Source organism: Oncorhynchus clarkii, chromosome 6 (assembly GCF_045791955.1).
Source record: "Oncorhynchus clarkii lewisi isolate Uvic-CL-2024 chromosome 6, UVic_Ocla_1.0, whole genome shotgun sequence".
NCBI classification, from domain to species: Eukaryota; Metazoa; Chordata; class Actinopteri; order Salmoniformes; family Salmonidae; genus Oncorhynchus; species Oncorhynchus clarkii.
The window spans coordinates 76493117-76509096 of record NC_092152.1 but is presented as its reverse complement, the minus strand read 5'-3'; the positions used below and the strand labels follow the sequence as shown (position 1 = coordinate 76509096).

At 46.3% G+C, this 15980-nt stretch overlaps 1 protein-coding gene across 4 annotated transcripts in view; it reads left to right on the top strand.

Annotated features, from left to right (window-relative positions):
* Positions 1-15980, top strand: part of LOC139411622 (nuclear factor of activated T-cells, cytoplasmic 3-like) — an 86440-nt gene that overhangs the window by 22665 nt on the left and 47795 nt on the right. For all 4 annotated transcript variants that reach the window (XM_071158211.1, XM_071158210.1, XM_071158209.1 and 1 more), the window contains exon 3: positions 9818-9980. In XM_071158211.1, coding sequence (XP_071014312.1) covers positions 9818-9980 — 163 coding nt within the window. The remainder of the gene's footprint in view (positions 1-9817; positions 9981-15980) is intronic.

The following is a 15980-nucleotide window of genomic DNA, read 5'->3' as shown; positions in this document are numbered from 1 at the left end:
CATTCCTCAAATTTGAGCTTGCAGTCGGAAATCCAGAGCTCCAGAGTCACAATTATGTAGCCTAATTGAATTGGAACAGGGGAACTACACTGCACTTAGTCTGCACCTATCAGAGGTGCACTAGTATAATATTCTGTAGGTTGCACCGGTATAACTGTCTGTAGGTTTGACTAAAATGCTCTCAAATTGTAGGTTCTGGGAAAGTCACTTCTTTAGACCCACATGGGCTGAAACATTTAATGAGCCACAGAGACATGATGGTGCTGTCTGAAGTAGCACAACAGTGTAACATAAGGTTATTGGTGCCTGGGGGAAGCACATGCGCACGTCTCTCTCACACTCACTCACTCACACACACACACACACACACACACACACACACACACACATACACACATACTTTTTATCTGGAAATCGGCGTAACCAGAAGCTCTTGATCGTCGTGACGCACTGACTTCTATCAGAAAGAGCGGGTTAAAGTTTCCCTTCTCTGCTCTCCCAATGTGTGCAGCAGATGAAGTCTCAGCCTTGTTTGTGTGCTCTGGCCTCTAGCGCTATAAATCAGCACAGGTCACATATGGCTGAGGGGCCACACCACCACCATCTAACCCAGCCTTTCTGAAACACCACAGTCTGGCTGCCAATTCACAGACACCTTCCAGAAAGGGGTCAACACTGTACCTTGTTATAGTGGTCTAATGCCCTGCTACAAGAGTATATTCATATCTAGGATAAACCACTATTTACAAAATGATTAGGTCTTTAGGACTAGAGTAGACTTCCACTGTTGGATGTAGTGAGTGCTGTGACTGTGGGGGGGATCTCTCTTGTCTGCTGTAGAAGGTTCTGGAAGTGTCTCCACTAGGGTTGTCACCATGATACCAGTATTGCGATACTCAGAAGTATCGTGGCAAGGAAACAAAAAATGAAGCAGACATAATTTCTTATGACATAACAGTCCTATAGTTGAAAACAACCATAGAGTTTTTGAAAACAACCATAGAGTTTAGTCTGCTTCCTGTTTTTTTTTACCAAGGAAAATGTGGTATGGTAGTTTCGCCACACTGGTATCGTGACAACCCTAGTCTCCAGTCAGAGAAGCTGTGTCTGGGAGGTGTTCTGCTGAACAGATGGTCCTGGCGTCTGTCTGCTGGGTGGCTGTCAGTGTTCAGTGGCATGGGGCGGGGGGCTCCGAGTCTGAGCCTCAGACAGACCGGTGGTGGAGGAAACAGAGGCATGGGGCGGGGGTGCTCCGAGTCTGAGCCTCAGACAGACCGGTGGAGGAGGAAACAGAGGCATGGGGCGGGGGGGCTCCAAGTCTGAGCCTCAGACAGACTGGGGGTGGAGGAAACAGAGGCATGGGGCGGGGGGCTCCGAGTCTGAGCCTCAGACAGACTGGTGGTGGAGGAAACAGAGGCATGGGGCGGGGGTGCTCCGAGTCTGAGCCTCAGACAGACTGGTGGTGGAGGAAACAGAGGCATGGGGCGGGGGGCTCCGAGTCTGAGCCTCAGACAGACCAGGGGTGGAGGAAACAGAGGCATGGGGCGGGGGGCTCCGAGTCTGAGCCTCAGACAGACCGGTGGTGGAGGAAACAGAGGCATGGGGCGGGGGGCTCCGAGTCTGAGCCTCAGACAGACCGGTGGTGGAGGAAACAGAGGCATGGGGCGGGGGGCTCCGAGTCTGAGCCTCAGACAGACTGGTGGTGGAGGAAACAGGATGGGGCGGGGGGCTCCGAGTCTGAGCCTCAGACAGACCGGTGGTGGAGGAAACAGAGGCATGGGGCGGGGGGTTCCGAGTCTGAGCCTCAGACAGACTGGTGGTGGAGGAAACAGAGGCATGGGGCGGGGGGCTCTGAGTCTGAGCCTCAGACAGACTGGTGGTGGAGGAAACAGAGGATGGGGCGGTGGGCTCCGAGTCTGAGCCTCAGACAGACCGGTGGTGGAGGAAACAGAGGCATGGGGCGGGGGGCTCCGAGTCTGAGCCTCAGACAGACTGGTGGTGGAGGAAACAGAGGCATGGGGCGGGGGGCTCCGAGTCTGAGCCTCAGACAGACTGGTGGTGGAGGAAACAGAGGCATGGGGCGGGGGGCTCCGAGTCTGAGCCTCAGACAGACTGGTGGTGGAGGAAACAGAGGCATGGGGCGGGGGGCTCTGAGTCTGAGCCTCAGACAGACCGGGGGTGGATTCAGGGAGCCCTCCTTCCCAATCCCTCCCAGTCCCTCCCTATATCTTGATCCCAGATTTGTTTGCTGTATAGACAATGGGCATGAAAATGACCATTGTAGTTGGCTATACTGCACAAAAAGATCTGTAACCAGGCTAGTCCATCCCACCTCAGGGCTAACCATAGACATACATATTCACATACCGGTATTCAGGTTGATATGACATTTAGTGGGTCTAAGAACGGCTCTATGGCTCAGCACACGCATACTCAGGCTGACTGGATCTCGTTCAGGCAAATTAGAAATAAGTGCACTCAGACTATCCGGAAGGCCAATGTTAGTTACTTTTTAAAGAGCAGTTCTCTCGGTTAAAGACTTGGAGAATAAACCCTCCTCACAGCTGCCCATGTCCCTTAATGTTGATGATGTGGTTGTTACTGACAAGGCGCACATGGCTGAGCTCTTTAATCACCACTTAAATCATGATTCCTATTTTGACTCAGTCATGCCTCCTTGCTTGTCCAACATTTCCTCATCTCACACCCCTTCTAATGCGACTAGCCCCGATGCTCCTCCCTCTTTCCCCTGCCCCGCTACAAAGTTTCTCCCTGCAGGCGGACACGGAGTCTGAAGTGCTATAGTAGCTCCTTAAACTTGACCCCAAAAAAACATCTGGGTGAGATGGTTTAGACCCTTTCTTCTTTAAGGTTGCTGCCCCTATCATCACCAAGCCTATCTCCGACCTTTTTAACATGTCTCTCCTTTCTGGGGAGGTTCTCATTGCTTGGAAGGCATCCACAGTGTGTCCTTTATTTAAAGGGGAGATCAAGCCCTGTTTATCAAAAGTGTTGGAAAAACCTGTCAATAATCAACTGACTGGCTTTCTTGATGTCTATAGTAGTCTCTCAGGTATGCAATCTGGTTTCCGCTCAGGTTATGGATGTGTCACTGCAACCTTAAAGGTCCTCAATGATGTCACCATTGCCTTTGATTCTAAGCAATGTTGTGCTGATATTTTTATTGACTTGGCCAAAGCTTTTTATACGGTAGACCATTCCATTCTTGTGGGCCGGATAAGTGTCCCTGAGGGGTCTTTGGCCTGGTTTGCTAACTAGCGCTCTCTTAAAGAGTGCATTTTATAAAGTCAGAAAATCTACTGTCTCAGCCACTGTCTGTCACTAAGAGAGTACCCCAAGGCTCGATCCTAGGCCCCACACTCTTCTCAATTTACATCAACAACATAGCTCAGGCAGTAGGAGGCTCTCTCATCTATTTACAGTGCCTTGCGAAAGTATTCGGCCCCCTTAAACTTTGCGACCTTTTGCCACATTTCAGGCTTCAAACATAAAGATATAAAACTGTATTTTTTTGTGAAGAATCAACAACAAGTGGGACACAATCATGAAGTGGAACGACATTTATTGGATATTTCAAACTTTTTTAACAAATCAAAAACTGAAAAATTGGGCGTGCAAAATTATTCAGCCCCTTTACTTTCAGTGCAGCAAACTATCTCCAGAAGTTCAGTGAGGATCTCTGAATGATCCAATGTTGACCTAAATGACTAATGATGATAAATACAATCCACCTGTGTGTAATCAAGTCTCCGTATAAATGCACCTGCACTGTGATAGTCTCAGAGGTCCGTTAAAAGCGCAGAGAGCATCATGAAGAACAAGGAACACACCAGGCAGGTCCGAGATACTGTTGTGAAGAAGTTTAAAGCCGGATTTGGATACAAAAAGATTTCCCAAGCTTTAAACATCCCAAGGAGCACTGTGCAAGCGATAATATTGAAATGGAAGGAGTATCAGACCACTGCAAATCTACCAAGACCTGGCCGTCCCTCTAAACTTTCAGCTCATACAAGGAGAAGACTGATCAGAAATGCAGCCAAGAGGCCCATGATCACTCTGGATGAACTGCAGAGATCTACAGCTGAGGTGGGAGACTCTGTCCATAGGACAACAATCAGTCGTATATTGCACAAATCTGGCCTTTATGGAAGAGTGGCAAGAAGAAAGCCATTTCTTAAAGATATCCATAAAAAGTGTCGTTTAAAGTTTGCCACAAGCCACCTGGGAGACACACCAAACATGTGGAAGAAGGTGCTCTGGTCAGATGAAACCAAAATTGAACTTTTTGGCAACAATACAAAACGTTATGTTTGGCGTAAAAGCAACACAGCTGAACACACCATCCCCACTGTCAAACATGGTGGTGGCAGCATCATGGTTTGGGCCTGCTTTTCTTCAGCAGGGACAGGGAAGATGGTTAAAATTGATGGGAAGATGGATGGAGCCAAATACAGGACCATTCTGGAAGAAAACCTGATGTAGTCTGCAAAAGACCTGAGACTGGGACGGAGATTTGTCTTCCAACAAGACAATGATCCAAAACATAAAGCAAAATCTACAATGGAATGGTTCAAAAATAAACATATCCAGGTGTTAGAATGGCCAAGTCAAAGTCCAGAACTGAATCCAATCGAGAATCTGTGGAAAGAACTGAAAACTGCTGTTCACAAATGCTCTCCATCCAACCTCACTGAGCTCGAGCTGGTTGCAAGGAGGAATGGGAAAAAAATTCAGTCTCTCGATGTGCAAAACTGATAGAGACATACCCCAAGCGACTTAACAGCTGTAATCGCAGCAAAAGGTGGCGCTACAAAGTATTAACTTAAGGGGGCTGAATAATTTTGCACGCCCAATTTTTCCGTTTTTGATTTGTTAAAAAAGTTTGAAATATCCAATAAATGTCGTTCCACTTCATGATTGTGTCCCACTTGTTGTTGATTCTTCACAAAAAAATACAGTTTTATATCTTTATGTTTGAAGCCTGAAATGTGGCAAAAGGTCGCAAAGTTCAAGGGGGCCGAATACTTTCGCAAGGCACTGTATATGCCTGTCTTATACTCAGCTGGCCCCTCCTTGGATGTTGTGTTAAACTCTACTACAACAAAGCTTTCTTAGTGTCCAACAAACTTTCTTTGCCCTTAACCTTGTTCTGAATGTCTCCAAAACAAAGGTCATGTGGTTTGGTAAGAAGAATGCCTCTCTCCCCACCGGTGTGATTACTACTTCTGAGGGTTTAGTGCTTTAGGTAGTCACCTCATACAAGTACTTAGGAGTATGACTAGACGGTACACTGTCCTTCTCAAAGCACATATCAAAGCTGCAGGTTAAGGTTAAATCTAGACTTGGTTTCCTCTATCGTAATCGCTCCTCTTTCTCCCCAGCAGCCAAACTAACCCGGATTCAGATGACCATCCTACCCATGCTAGATTACGGAGATGCATTTTATAGATAGGCGGGTAAGGGTGCTCTCGAGCCAGCTAGATGTTCTTTACTATTCTGCCATCTAATTTGCCACCAATGCTCCTTATAGGACACATCACTGCACTCTATACATCTCTGTAAACTGTTCATCTCTGTATACCCGTCGCAAGACCCACTGGTTGATGCTTATTTATAAAACCCTCTTTGGCCTCACTACCCCCTATCTGAGAGATCTACTGCAGCTCTCATCCTCCACAAAAAACACCCGTTCTGCCAGTCGCATTCTGTTAAAGGTCCCCAAAGCACACACATCCCTGGGTCGCTCCTCTTTTCAGTTCGCTGCAGCTAGCGACTGGAACGATCTGCAAAAAACACTCAAACTGGACAATTTTATCTCCATCTCTTACTGACAGTTGTGGCTGCTCCGCGTGATGCATTGTTGTTTCTACCTTCTTGCCCTTAGTGCTGTTGTCTGTGCCCAATAATGTTTTGTGCTGCTGCCATGTTGTGTTGCTACCATGTTGTTGTCATGTTGTGTTGCTACCATGCTATGTTGTTGTCTTAGGTCTCTCTTTATGTAGTGTTGTCTCTCTTGTCGTGATGTGTGTATTGTTGTTGTTTCTTTTTCTTTTTTTGTTATTTCTTTTTTATCTTAATACCAGCCCCTGTCCCGCAGGAGGACTTTTGCCTTTTGGTAGGCCGTCATTGTAAATAAGAGTTTGTTCTTAACTGACTTTCCTAGTTAAATAAAAGTTAAATAAAGAATGAGAGATGTACAGGGGAGCGGCTGTAGGCCGCAGGTGGTGACTGGTAGCACCAGACTGGGAGCCCCAGAGCCCCGCGGTACAGAGCAGCATACCCTAGAAAGGTTACGCTAATTCAGGCTAATCCAGGCTCCGACCTCTGCTCCAACCCGCTCCCTCCGCTTGCCACAACGCTCAGGTTTCCTAGCTACCAAACCCCTCTTGTGTTACTGTGGCCGCTGGCCAGGGAAAACATACACTTCCGGTGTTATGTTGGTGGCATTGGAGGGTACGAGACAAGCCACTGTTACACCCACCTTTGTTTTTAGGCCTTAAACCTTTAGAGACGGTTTCCCAGACCTAGATTAAGATTACTTCTGGACTACAAAGCATGCTCATTGGAGAATTCTTATTCAAATGGCTTCGAAGTCCAGGAATAGACTTGATTTGGGTCTGAGAAGCCTACATTTTTATTTAGAATAGTTGTGACTCGTGCAGTACATCTTTATAGCATGCAATGTGATCATATTCATGGGGGCTTTCCTCTGCCATGTGCTGTGGGGGAATCTAGGCTACCAGGACAGGCTGTCCTATAGCCTACTTTGATTCAAAATCGCATGGGAACAGATGCCAGTGGTAGAATACCCCTCATTGACCACAATGTTAGAGACACGTGCTTCTATCTTTCTTCAAATGTCATTCTTTCCTCTGGACAACAGTTTATTCAGTGAACCGGCTACAAAGAAAGCCAGCCACCACATTTCTCCCGTTTAACCTGACTGATGGTGTTCAGAGTCAGCAAGCTGCCCAACTTCCGATAGAGCCATGGAGTATAAGGAACAACTGACTGACTCATGTTTTGCTACTCTGTTGAGTTCTTTTTGAGTTCCCTGGCCTTTAGTAAGTTAACATTCATTTTATTTGGTGTCTGTGGTCTGCATGCTGAGTGGAGGGCATTTCTGTGTGGCATGTTTGTCTGACATAGCATGGCCTGTTGAAAGCACAACTTTAGTTTTGCCATGACCTGCCGGGGCACATAAAGAAACAATAGACCATGGTTAGTGACTTTCTTTGACTAGCGGAGAAGGTTAGGCTAGCCTTCGTGGTTAGGATAGTTACTGTAGAGAGAGGCATAATGTGGTGTAAATGTCTGCCTGTTAGGACAGCTTACAGTGGTGTGTATCATTCCTCTTACTCATAGACCATGGACGCACACACACCTACACACGTTTAATTTCTCCCCATTTGTACTGCAAAGTGCTGTGTTAGAGCAAATTGTGTCTCCCTGTAACTGTAACAGACCAGGAACACCTTTATCATGCTCAGTGTAGCCAAGTCCTTATAACTGGCTCAATGTAGCCAAGTCTTTATAACTGGCTCAATGTAGCCAAGTCTTTATAACTGGCTCAATGTAGCCAAGTCCTTATAACTGGCTCAATGTAGCCAAGTCTTTATAACTGGCTCAGTGTAGCCAAGTCTTTATAACTGGCTCAATGTAGCCAAGTCTTTATAACTGGCTCAGTGTAGCCAAGTCTTTATAACTGGCTCAGTGTAGCCAAGTCTTTATAACTGGCTCAGTGTAGCCAAGTCTTTATAACTGGCTCAATGTAGCCAAGTCTTTATAACTGGCTCAGTGTAGCCAAGTCTTTATAACTGGCTCAGTGTAGCCAAGTCTTTATAACTGGCTCAATGTAGCCACGTCTTTATAACTGGCTCAATGTAGCCAAGTCTTTATAACTGGCTCAGTGTAGCCAAGTCTTTATAACTGGCTCAATGTAGCCAAGTCTTTATAACTGGCTCAGTGTAGCCAAGTCTTTATAACTGGCTCAATGTAGCCAAGTCTTTATAACTGGCTCAGTGTAGCCAAGTCTTTATAACTGGCTCAGTGTAGCCAAGTCTTTATAACTGGCTCAATGTAGCCAAGTCTTTATAACTGGCTCAGTGTAGGCAAGTCTTTATAACTGGCTCAATGTAGCCAAGTCTTTATAACTGGCTCAGTGTAGCCAAGTCTTTATAACTGGCTCAATGTAGCCAAGTCTTTATAACTGGCTCAGTGTAGCCAAGTCTTTATAATTGGCTCAGTGTAGCCAAGTCTTTATAACTGGCTCAGTGTAGCCAAGTCTTTATAACTGGCTCAGTGTAGCCAAGTCTTTATAACTGGCTCAGTGTAGCCAAGTCTTTATAACTGGCTCAGTGTAGCCAAGTCTTTATAACTGGCTCAATGTAGCCAAGTCTTTATAACTGGCTCAATGTAGCCAAGTCTTTATAACTGGCTCAGTGTAGCCAAGTCTTTATAACTGGCTCAGTGTAGCCAAGTCTTTATAACTGGCTCAGTGTAGCCAAGTCTTTATAACTGGCTCAATGTAGCCAAGTCCTTATAACTGGCTCAATGTAGCCAAGTCTTTATAACTGGCTCAGTGTAGCCAAGTCTTTATAACTAGCTCAGTCTTTTTTATGAAAATTCAGTGTGTAGGCTAGTAGATGATGAATTACTAACATCCTAAATAGTTTTGACAATAATTTACCTAAATAGGTTTTTAGAACATTATTTCTCTGTAGGTTCTAGATCAATAGAGCCATAGACCAGCCAAGCTACCCAGAGACCCACTGAGAGAGACAGTTTGTCTGTGTGGATGGGCACAGATGGAGTGTTTATTTTTGAGTGCAGCTGTTCAAATATGATTGTGCCCTACATAGATAAAAACATACAGAGGGGGAAAATAACATCAGCCTGCAGCCTCTCCTGTGACACAACTTCATCCATACTACAGTGCTGAACAACACAACCATACATCTATATACCGTTTATAGTGTAAAACCCCTTCATGATTCACTGCTAGTTACAGTCCCTGCATGACCTATTACAAGTGTGATTATTCCAGTATGGTTAGCCTAATGTTGGTGGTAATTCCTATGATTCACTGTCTGACTGATGGGGTTAAACACACAGCCTACAGCCCCATTTAGACACTGTATTCTGTGTGTCACTCAGACCTAGTCTAGGCCTAGTGTGATCCTCCACAATGTTTCCAGAGGTCATGATTCAGCACAACCTGTTGTGCTCTCACTTCTTTATATTACCATATATAATGTGTCATTGCATTGGTTCTTCTATGTACTTATTCTCTTTGATTAAGGGCAGTCAAACCTACATTCCAGTAGCATATTTATGTTAAAAGCACAACCTCTTTTCCTTGACCAAATACAATTGCGATAGTAGAGTGGTTCTCTATACTAAAATTGACTCATCTTACAAGTAAATGCTCTTAGTTCTCAGAGTAGGACATGTGGGTGTGCTGGCCTGGCAGTAGTTTGTAAACAGAGCTACTGTACTGTGCTGCCAAGGCAGGTTTGAATGAATCCAGCCGGCTTAACTAGCTCTAACCGGCCCCTGCTAGCTAATATGTTAGACCTAAATCTCTGATTATAGAGCCTTTTTGTTATCCATAGGATGATTATGTAGTCACAGCGGCTCACAGGTAATGTCTTCCCAAAAGACAAGAAATGCTAGGTGATATAGCCTATATCTATTTGTTATCCATAGATCACCTAGGTAATGCCTAGGTGATCTGTATCTTGTTGTTATCCAAACCATCAGTACCCTTATTGTCTATTTTTCGGTCTGTCGCCAGGACCTCTTCCCTACCCCCCCTGGACTGGCCCCTGCCCCACCTGTTTGGCCAGTATGAGCTGAAGGTTGAGGTGCACCCCAAGGCCCACCACCGAGCACACTACGAGACGGAGGGAAGCAGAGGGGCGATCAAAGCTGCATCAGGTGGTCATCCTGTTGTCAAGGTAAGACCATATAGCTTATTGTTGTCTGAAAGGCCCCTGGCATCAACATTGTTAAAGCGGGTGGACCTTCCTCACTAATTCACTGGCCTAGTACATAGTCAGTGAATAACCCATAGAAATCACAATAACCAAAACATTCAGTTATTACCAGCTGGTGTAACCAACCTTACGTAATAACTGGCAAAACACAGGACAAATGGCTCTTTAGGTCATAGTATACAGTAGGTCATGGCCATTTTGTTGTTCCCGTCTGTTAGCATGATGCCTGACTGCCCTGCAGTGTGTTACATAAGGTAAGCCTAGAGGCGAAAGAAACGCACACCTATTTAGGCGAGGTGCTGGCTAGTGGAGTAGAACACATGAAAAATGAAAGGAGAGCCGCACAGTCCAGGAGCTCAGATGCAATAATGTAATAACCTAATATCCAACGTTTAGACAGACAAGCTGTCTTCATCAGGGTATAATGACAAACACTGCGGAGTGACTAGTTTATATAGTGTCAAAGGACACACAGGTGTCTGTAATCATGGCTGGGTGTGGCCTGATATCATTGGTTAACACTGATATATTAAAATAGCATAAAAAAAACATAAAATGGATAGTCTGATCATAGATACAATTTGGTTACATAAGCCTACAAACATTAACAATAGCAAAATCACAAGAATCACAAGAATGGCTTCAGATCAAAGTCTACGTTGAGACCGAAGGAAGCAAGGGTCTTTAAATTAAAGATCCATGCAGCCTCTCATTTTAACAATAAATTGTCGAGGTCACCCCCTCTCCTAGGGAGGGTGACATTTTCGATGCCAATATAACGTAAGAACGAAATCGAGTGGTTTGTTTCCAAAAAGTGGGCCGCAACTGGGTAAGTAGAGTTTTTGCACCAAATGGTGCTACGATACTCCGAGATTCGTACTTTTAATTTGCGCTTTGTTTTACCCACATCATTTTAGGATACGCGATAACACTTTTGATTGCATAAGGTAAACCTTTCTGAATCTAACCTATACCACCAGGGAAACTATCACCTTAGTCATGTAACCATGATGTCAGTGTAGCAACCTGGACGCTGGAAGTAGAACTTAAGAAACTCTCTGATGTAAACTACAAGAGGCAGTGCAGCTCAGTTCAGTTCTGGAGGTGACCTGCATCTATACTGACAGTGACATTCTGGAAAAGGGCTCCCGAGTGGTGCAGTGGTCTAAGACACTGCATCTCAATGCAAGAGGCGTCACTGCAGTACCTGGTTCGAATCCAGGCTGCATCACATACGGCCGTGATTGGGAGTCCCATAGGGCGGCGCACAATTTGCCCAGCGCTGCCTGGGTTTGGCTGGGGTAGGCCGTCATTGTACATCAGAATTTGTTCTTAACTGACTAGTTAAATAAAGGTTACATTTACCCCCCCCAAAAAATCATTTTGATTGATAGACCGTGCCTTGTAGAATCAGGACTGTCACAACATGCAGTACCTCAACTGTCAATTTATATAGCCGTCTAGGTTTCGGCAGCCAGTGCTAGTGAATTAAAGTATTATGTGTAAGTATTACCAAACAATAACCGCCCCACCCCTCCCTCTGTACAGGTAGAAAGGGTGAGCTGCTGCAGCAGGCACGCCAAGCAGGGCAGGGTACATCATCGCAGTCACCGTACCCGAAGCCCAATTAGTTTGTCTGTCATGTGATACCCCAGAGACTGCGGCAGAGTGAGCCTCAGCCTTACTACTGTACCAGACCTGGGTTCAAATAGTATTTGAAATATTTATGTTACTTAATTTGTGCTTGATTGAGCTTGACTAGAGCAGTGAATCCAATAATAATATATGCTATTTAGCAGACGGTTTTATCCAAAGTGACTTAGTCATGCATGCATACATGGTCCCGTGATTTGAACCCACTACCCTGACATTACAAGTGCCAGGCTCTACCAACTGAGCTACAAAGGACAAGTTCCAAACCCTGTCCAACTACAACTCCACTCCAGGCAGACTGAAGAAAAGGCTCCCAAGTATTTTGAAGGTTTTGAATACTATTTGATCTGAGGTCTGTTACAGTACCTATGTAGCGCCACATTCCTGACCCAGGGCTCCCGTTCTGTTATCCAGCTGACAACCAGAGCAGAGCCAGGCAGCGGGTGAATATTTTATGCTCAGGGGACAGGGATCCTTTGTGTGGTGACTGAAGCGGGGCGGACGGCATCATGGGCCATGACCAGGGGTGTGTAACCCAACAATGCCCCGGCTTGGACTGTGTGTTTGCATAACCCAACAATAACCCTGTTTATAAGAGCCAGGAGGTGGCTTGTCTTTCCAGTCCACTCCCTCATGATCATCTTTTAGTTGGGGTTTTAATGGAACTATACACTGATACCCACAACAACCCCAATGTAATACTCTTCTAATTGAAGTGACCTTTAAGAATGTGGACCAGAGGAAGACCACAGTTTGGTGTCCAGAACCACTCATTTCTTTAATTTTTCACTGGGGTTGTCATCATTGGTTATTTTGATGCAAATGTTGTTGACCATTTGTTCCATACAGCATAGTTTCTTAAAAACTATGCCAACTCTCATCTCAGGGCGAGTTATACAGACTGGGTCCTGTTCCTCCATCAGTCAGAGCTAATGCTGAACCATTTCAACTGCAACCTCTCATTCTACCCCACCATGTGTGACGATGCATAATTTAGCTATCAGAATGTTGAACCCGTACGAGCATTGGCTGTTTGCCCTCATTCCTAGTCCAGAAGGGAGCTATTTGGCTATAAGATTATTAAATTCCTTTTTTTTGTAGTGTTGTACTGCTCCTCGCTTTGTCTTTGTGTGTGTGTGTGTGTGTGTGTGTGTGTGTGTGTGTGTGTGTGTGTGTGTGTGTGTGTGTGTGTGTGTGTGTGTGTGTGTGTGTGTGTGTGTGTGTGTGTGTGGTGTGTGTGTGTGTGTGTGTGTGTGTGTGTGTGGTGTGTGTGTGTGTGTGTGTGTGTGTGTGTGTGTGTGTGTGTGTGTGCTTGTGCTTGTGCTTGTGCTTGTTATGGGTCACCAGACCAGTGTAATACTAGGAACATGTGATGATGGATGATATCATCTCTGGTCAGGCAGGTCTAATGGTGTTGTCCTTGTTTACTAAACAGAACTTCCTCATTGTTTCTCTGTTTCCCCCTTTAACACTGTGGGACCAAGAGGCTGTCCTGTCATATTTGTTTTCATTACAACCTAAACACCTGCCTTACTGATTGATACAGGCCCAAGACACAATGTGATGCTAGAGTATTTACAAAAAGTCTCAGGTAAGAAGTGCTTATCTTGGACCAGGTCCCCACTGGTCCAGAAAATCATCCTGAATTCTTTATGTAAAAGACAAAACTGATCCTAGTCATACTCTGAGTGAATATGCAGTAGCCCTGGTGAATAAGAGTCAGTCACTAGGCTAACAACAGACTGACTAACAGCCTTTTCCCTCCAGGTGTAGGTCTGTAACTAAGCCTATAGTCCCTAGCCGTAGGAGGACATTGGTCCCTCAGTGTCTCCAGTGTGTCACTGCATCCTTCTGCTCTGATGGCACCAGTCTTCCTGTGGGGTCCACTGACTCAGGTGTTGGGACTCGTGATGTCATCAACTGACGCCATGACTGCCATCTGGCCGTGGTGTGGGCAGCTTCCTTTTGTGACTGTTGTGTTTATTGTCTATATCAAGACACACACACACACATTATCTCACACGTACACACACACATACCCCCCAGATCAAGGAACTGCTATGTCAACAGAAAAACAAGAGCATGCCACTGTGAAGGGGTCCATGGTAGAGCCCTGCACAGGCAGGAAAATGAAGCCCGAGCCCTACCCATGCCCACGATGTTCAGGCTCTACCCTACCCATGCCCACGATGTTCAGGCTCTACCCTACCCATGCCCACGACATTCAGGCTCTACCCTACCCATGCCCACGATGTTCAGGCTCTACCCTACCCATGCCCACGATGTTCAGGCTCTACCCTACCCATGCCCACGATGTTCAGGCTCTACCCTACCCATGCCCACGATGTTCAGGCTCTACCCTACCCATGCCCACGATGTTCAGGCTCTACCCTACCCATGCCCACGATGTTCAGGCTCTACCCTACCCATGCCCACGATGTTCAGGCTCTACCCTACCCATGCCCACGATGTTCAGGCTCTACCCTATCCATGCCCACGATGTTCAGGCTCTACCCTACCCATGCCCACGACATTCAGGCTCTACCCTACCCATGCCCACGATGTTCAGGCTCTACCCTACCCATGCCCACGATGTTCAGGCTCTACCCTATCCATGCCCACGATGTTCAGGCTCTACCCTACCCATGCCCACGACATTCAGGCTCTACCCTACCCATGCCCACGATGTTCAGGCTCTACCCTACCCATGCCCACGACATTCAGGCTCTACCCTACCCATGCCCACGATGTTCAGGCTCTACCCTACCCATGCCCACGATGTTCAGGCTCTACCCTATCCATGCCCACAACGTTCATGTTCTACCCTACCCATGCCCACGATGTTCAGGCTCTACCCTATCCATGCCCACAACGTTCAGGCTCTACCCTACCCATGCCCACGACATTCAGGCTCTACCCTACCCATGCCCACGACATTCAGGCTCTAACCTACCCATGCCCACGACATTCAGGCTCTACCCTACCCATTCCCACGATATCCAGGCTCGACCCTACCCATGCCCACGACATTCATGCTCTACCCTACCCATGCCCACGATGTTCATGCTCTACCCTACCCATGTCCACAACGTTCAGGCCCTACCCTACCCATGCCCACGACATTCAGGCTCTACCCTACCCATGCCCACAACATTCAGGCTCTACCCTACCCATGTCCACGACGTTCAGGCCCTACCCTACCCATGCCCATGACATTCAGGCTCTACCCTACCCATGTCCACGACGTTCAGGCCCAGCTTGGGCTGCTCATGAGACGTGGTAGAGCTGTTAGCTAGCAACTTTTGGTCACTCTAAACTCCTACCAAAACCTACGGAATATTATTATTTTCAGTGAAATAATCTATCCTGTTGACTTGGACAATGTTCTAGTTTTATATTTTATAAGACGTTCTGACACCATGTTATGATGGTAAGATATGACTGTACAGAGACACTGCACAGCAGAGCAGGAGGGAGCCCGTCCCGTACCCTGGTTGATGAAAAAGCAGGCCTTAACCTGAAGTATAATGTTGGGGCCCTTCAGACTCGGGTCGGGTATCAGAGCTACTGTAAGTAGAAGTAGCGCAGGGGAGGGGCAGTGGTGTAGTGGACGGTAAAAACAGTTTTACTCACCTTTTGCAGAAAAATGCATTGAAAGTACAGGAAGCGTGACTTTTCTCACTGCGACCGGTGATCAGAGTTAACCCAACCAATTTTTTTTTACCACTACAGGAGCAGGACAGACGGTGGGCGTGCAGACATGGGCATGTAGGTGTGTGCGTACGTGTCTCCCCCTCAGCCAATCAGCCTACATTATTCATGCTACAGTATCTGCTTTATGCTAATTGTACCGGTCCTGTTCCTGAAGCACTTCCTGGCTTGTCTCCCTATCATCTATCTATTTGTCTAGACTCTCTGTGACCGAGCCCTGTTTATATGGCAGAAGTCAGCCAGTCTTTGTCTGTTGTTTTCTCTTATCACAGTGGGCCACAGATACAGTTATAATGGTAGAGGTTGTGTGCCTGAGGCAGGAAGCTGTTAAAATATCCTTGTCCTCCCACCACCTGAAAGGGAAGGGTGGACTTGTCTCTGTTTTCTGCTACTGTTAAGATTCATGCTTTTACTGCTGTATGTTGACTTGTTGCAAACCAAAGGAAAAGAAAGGCAGCTTTAAAGCATGCCTCTCTATAGGACGTGTACTTCAATGATAATGCTGCTCACCTAGTTTGAGCAACAGGCATTTGTTTGCTTGGGGGGCCTCATCTTAAATTAGTGGTTTTTATTCCATCCCCCGTATTGTTTAGTAGA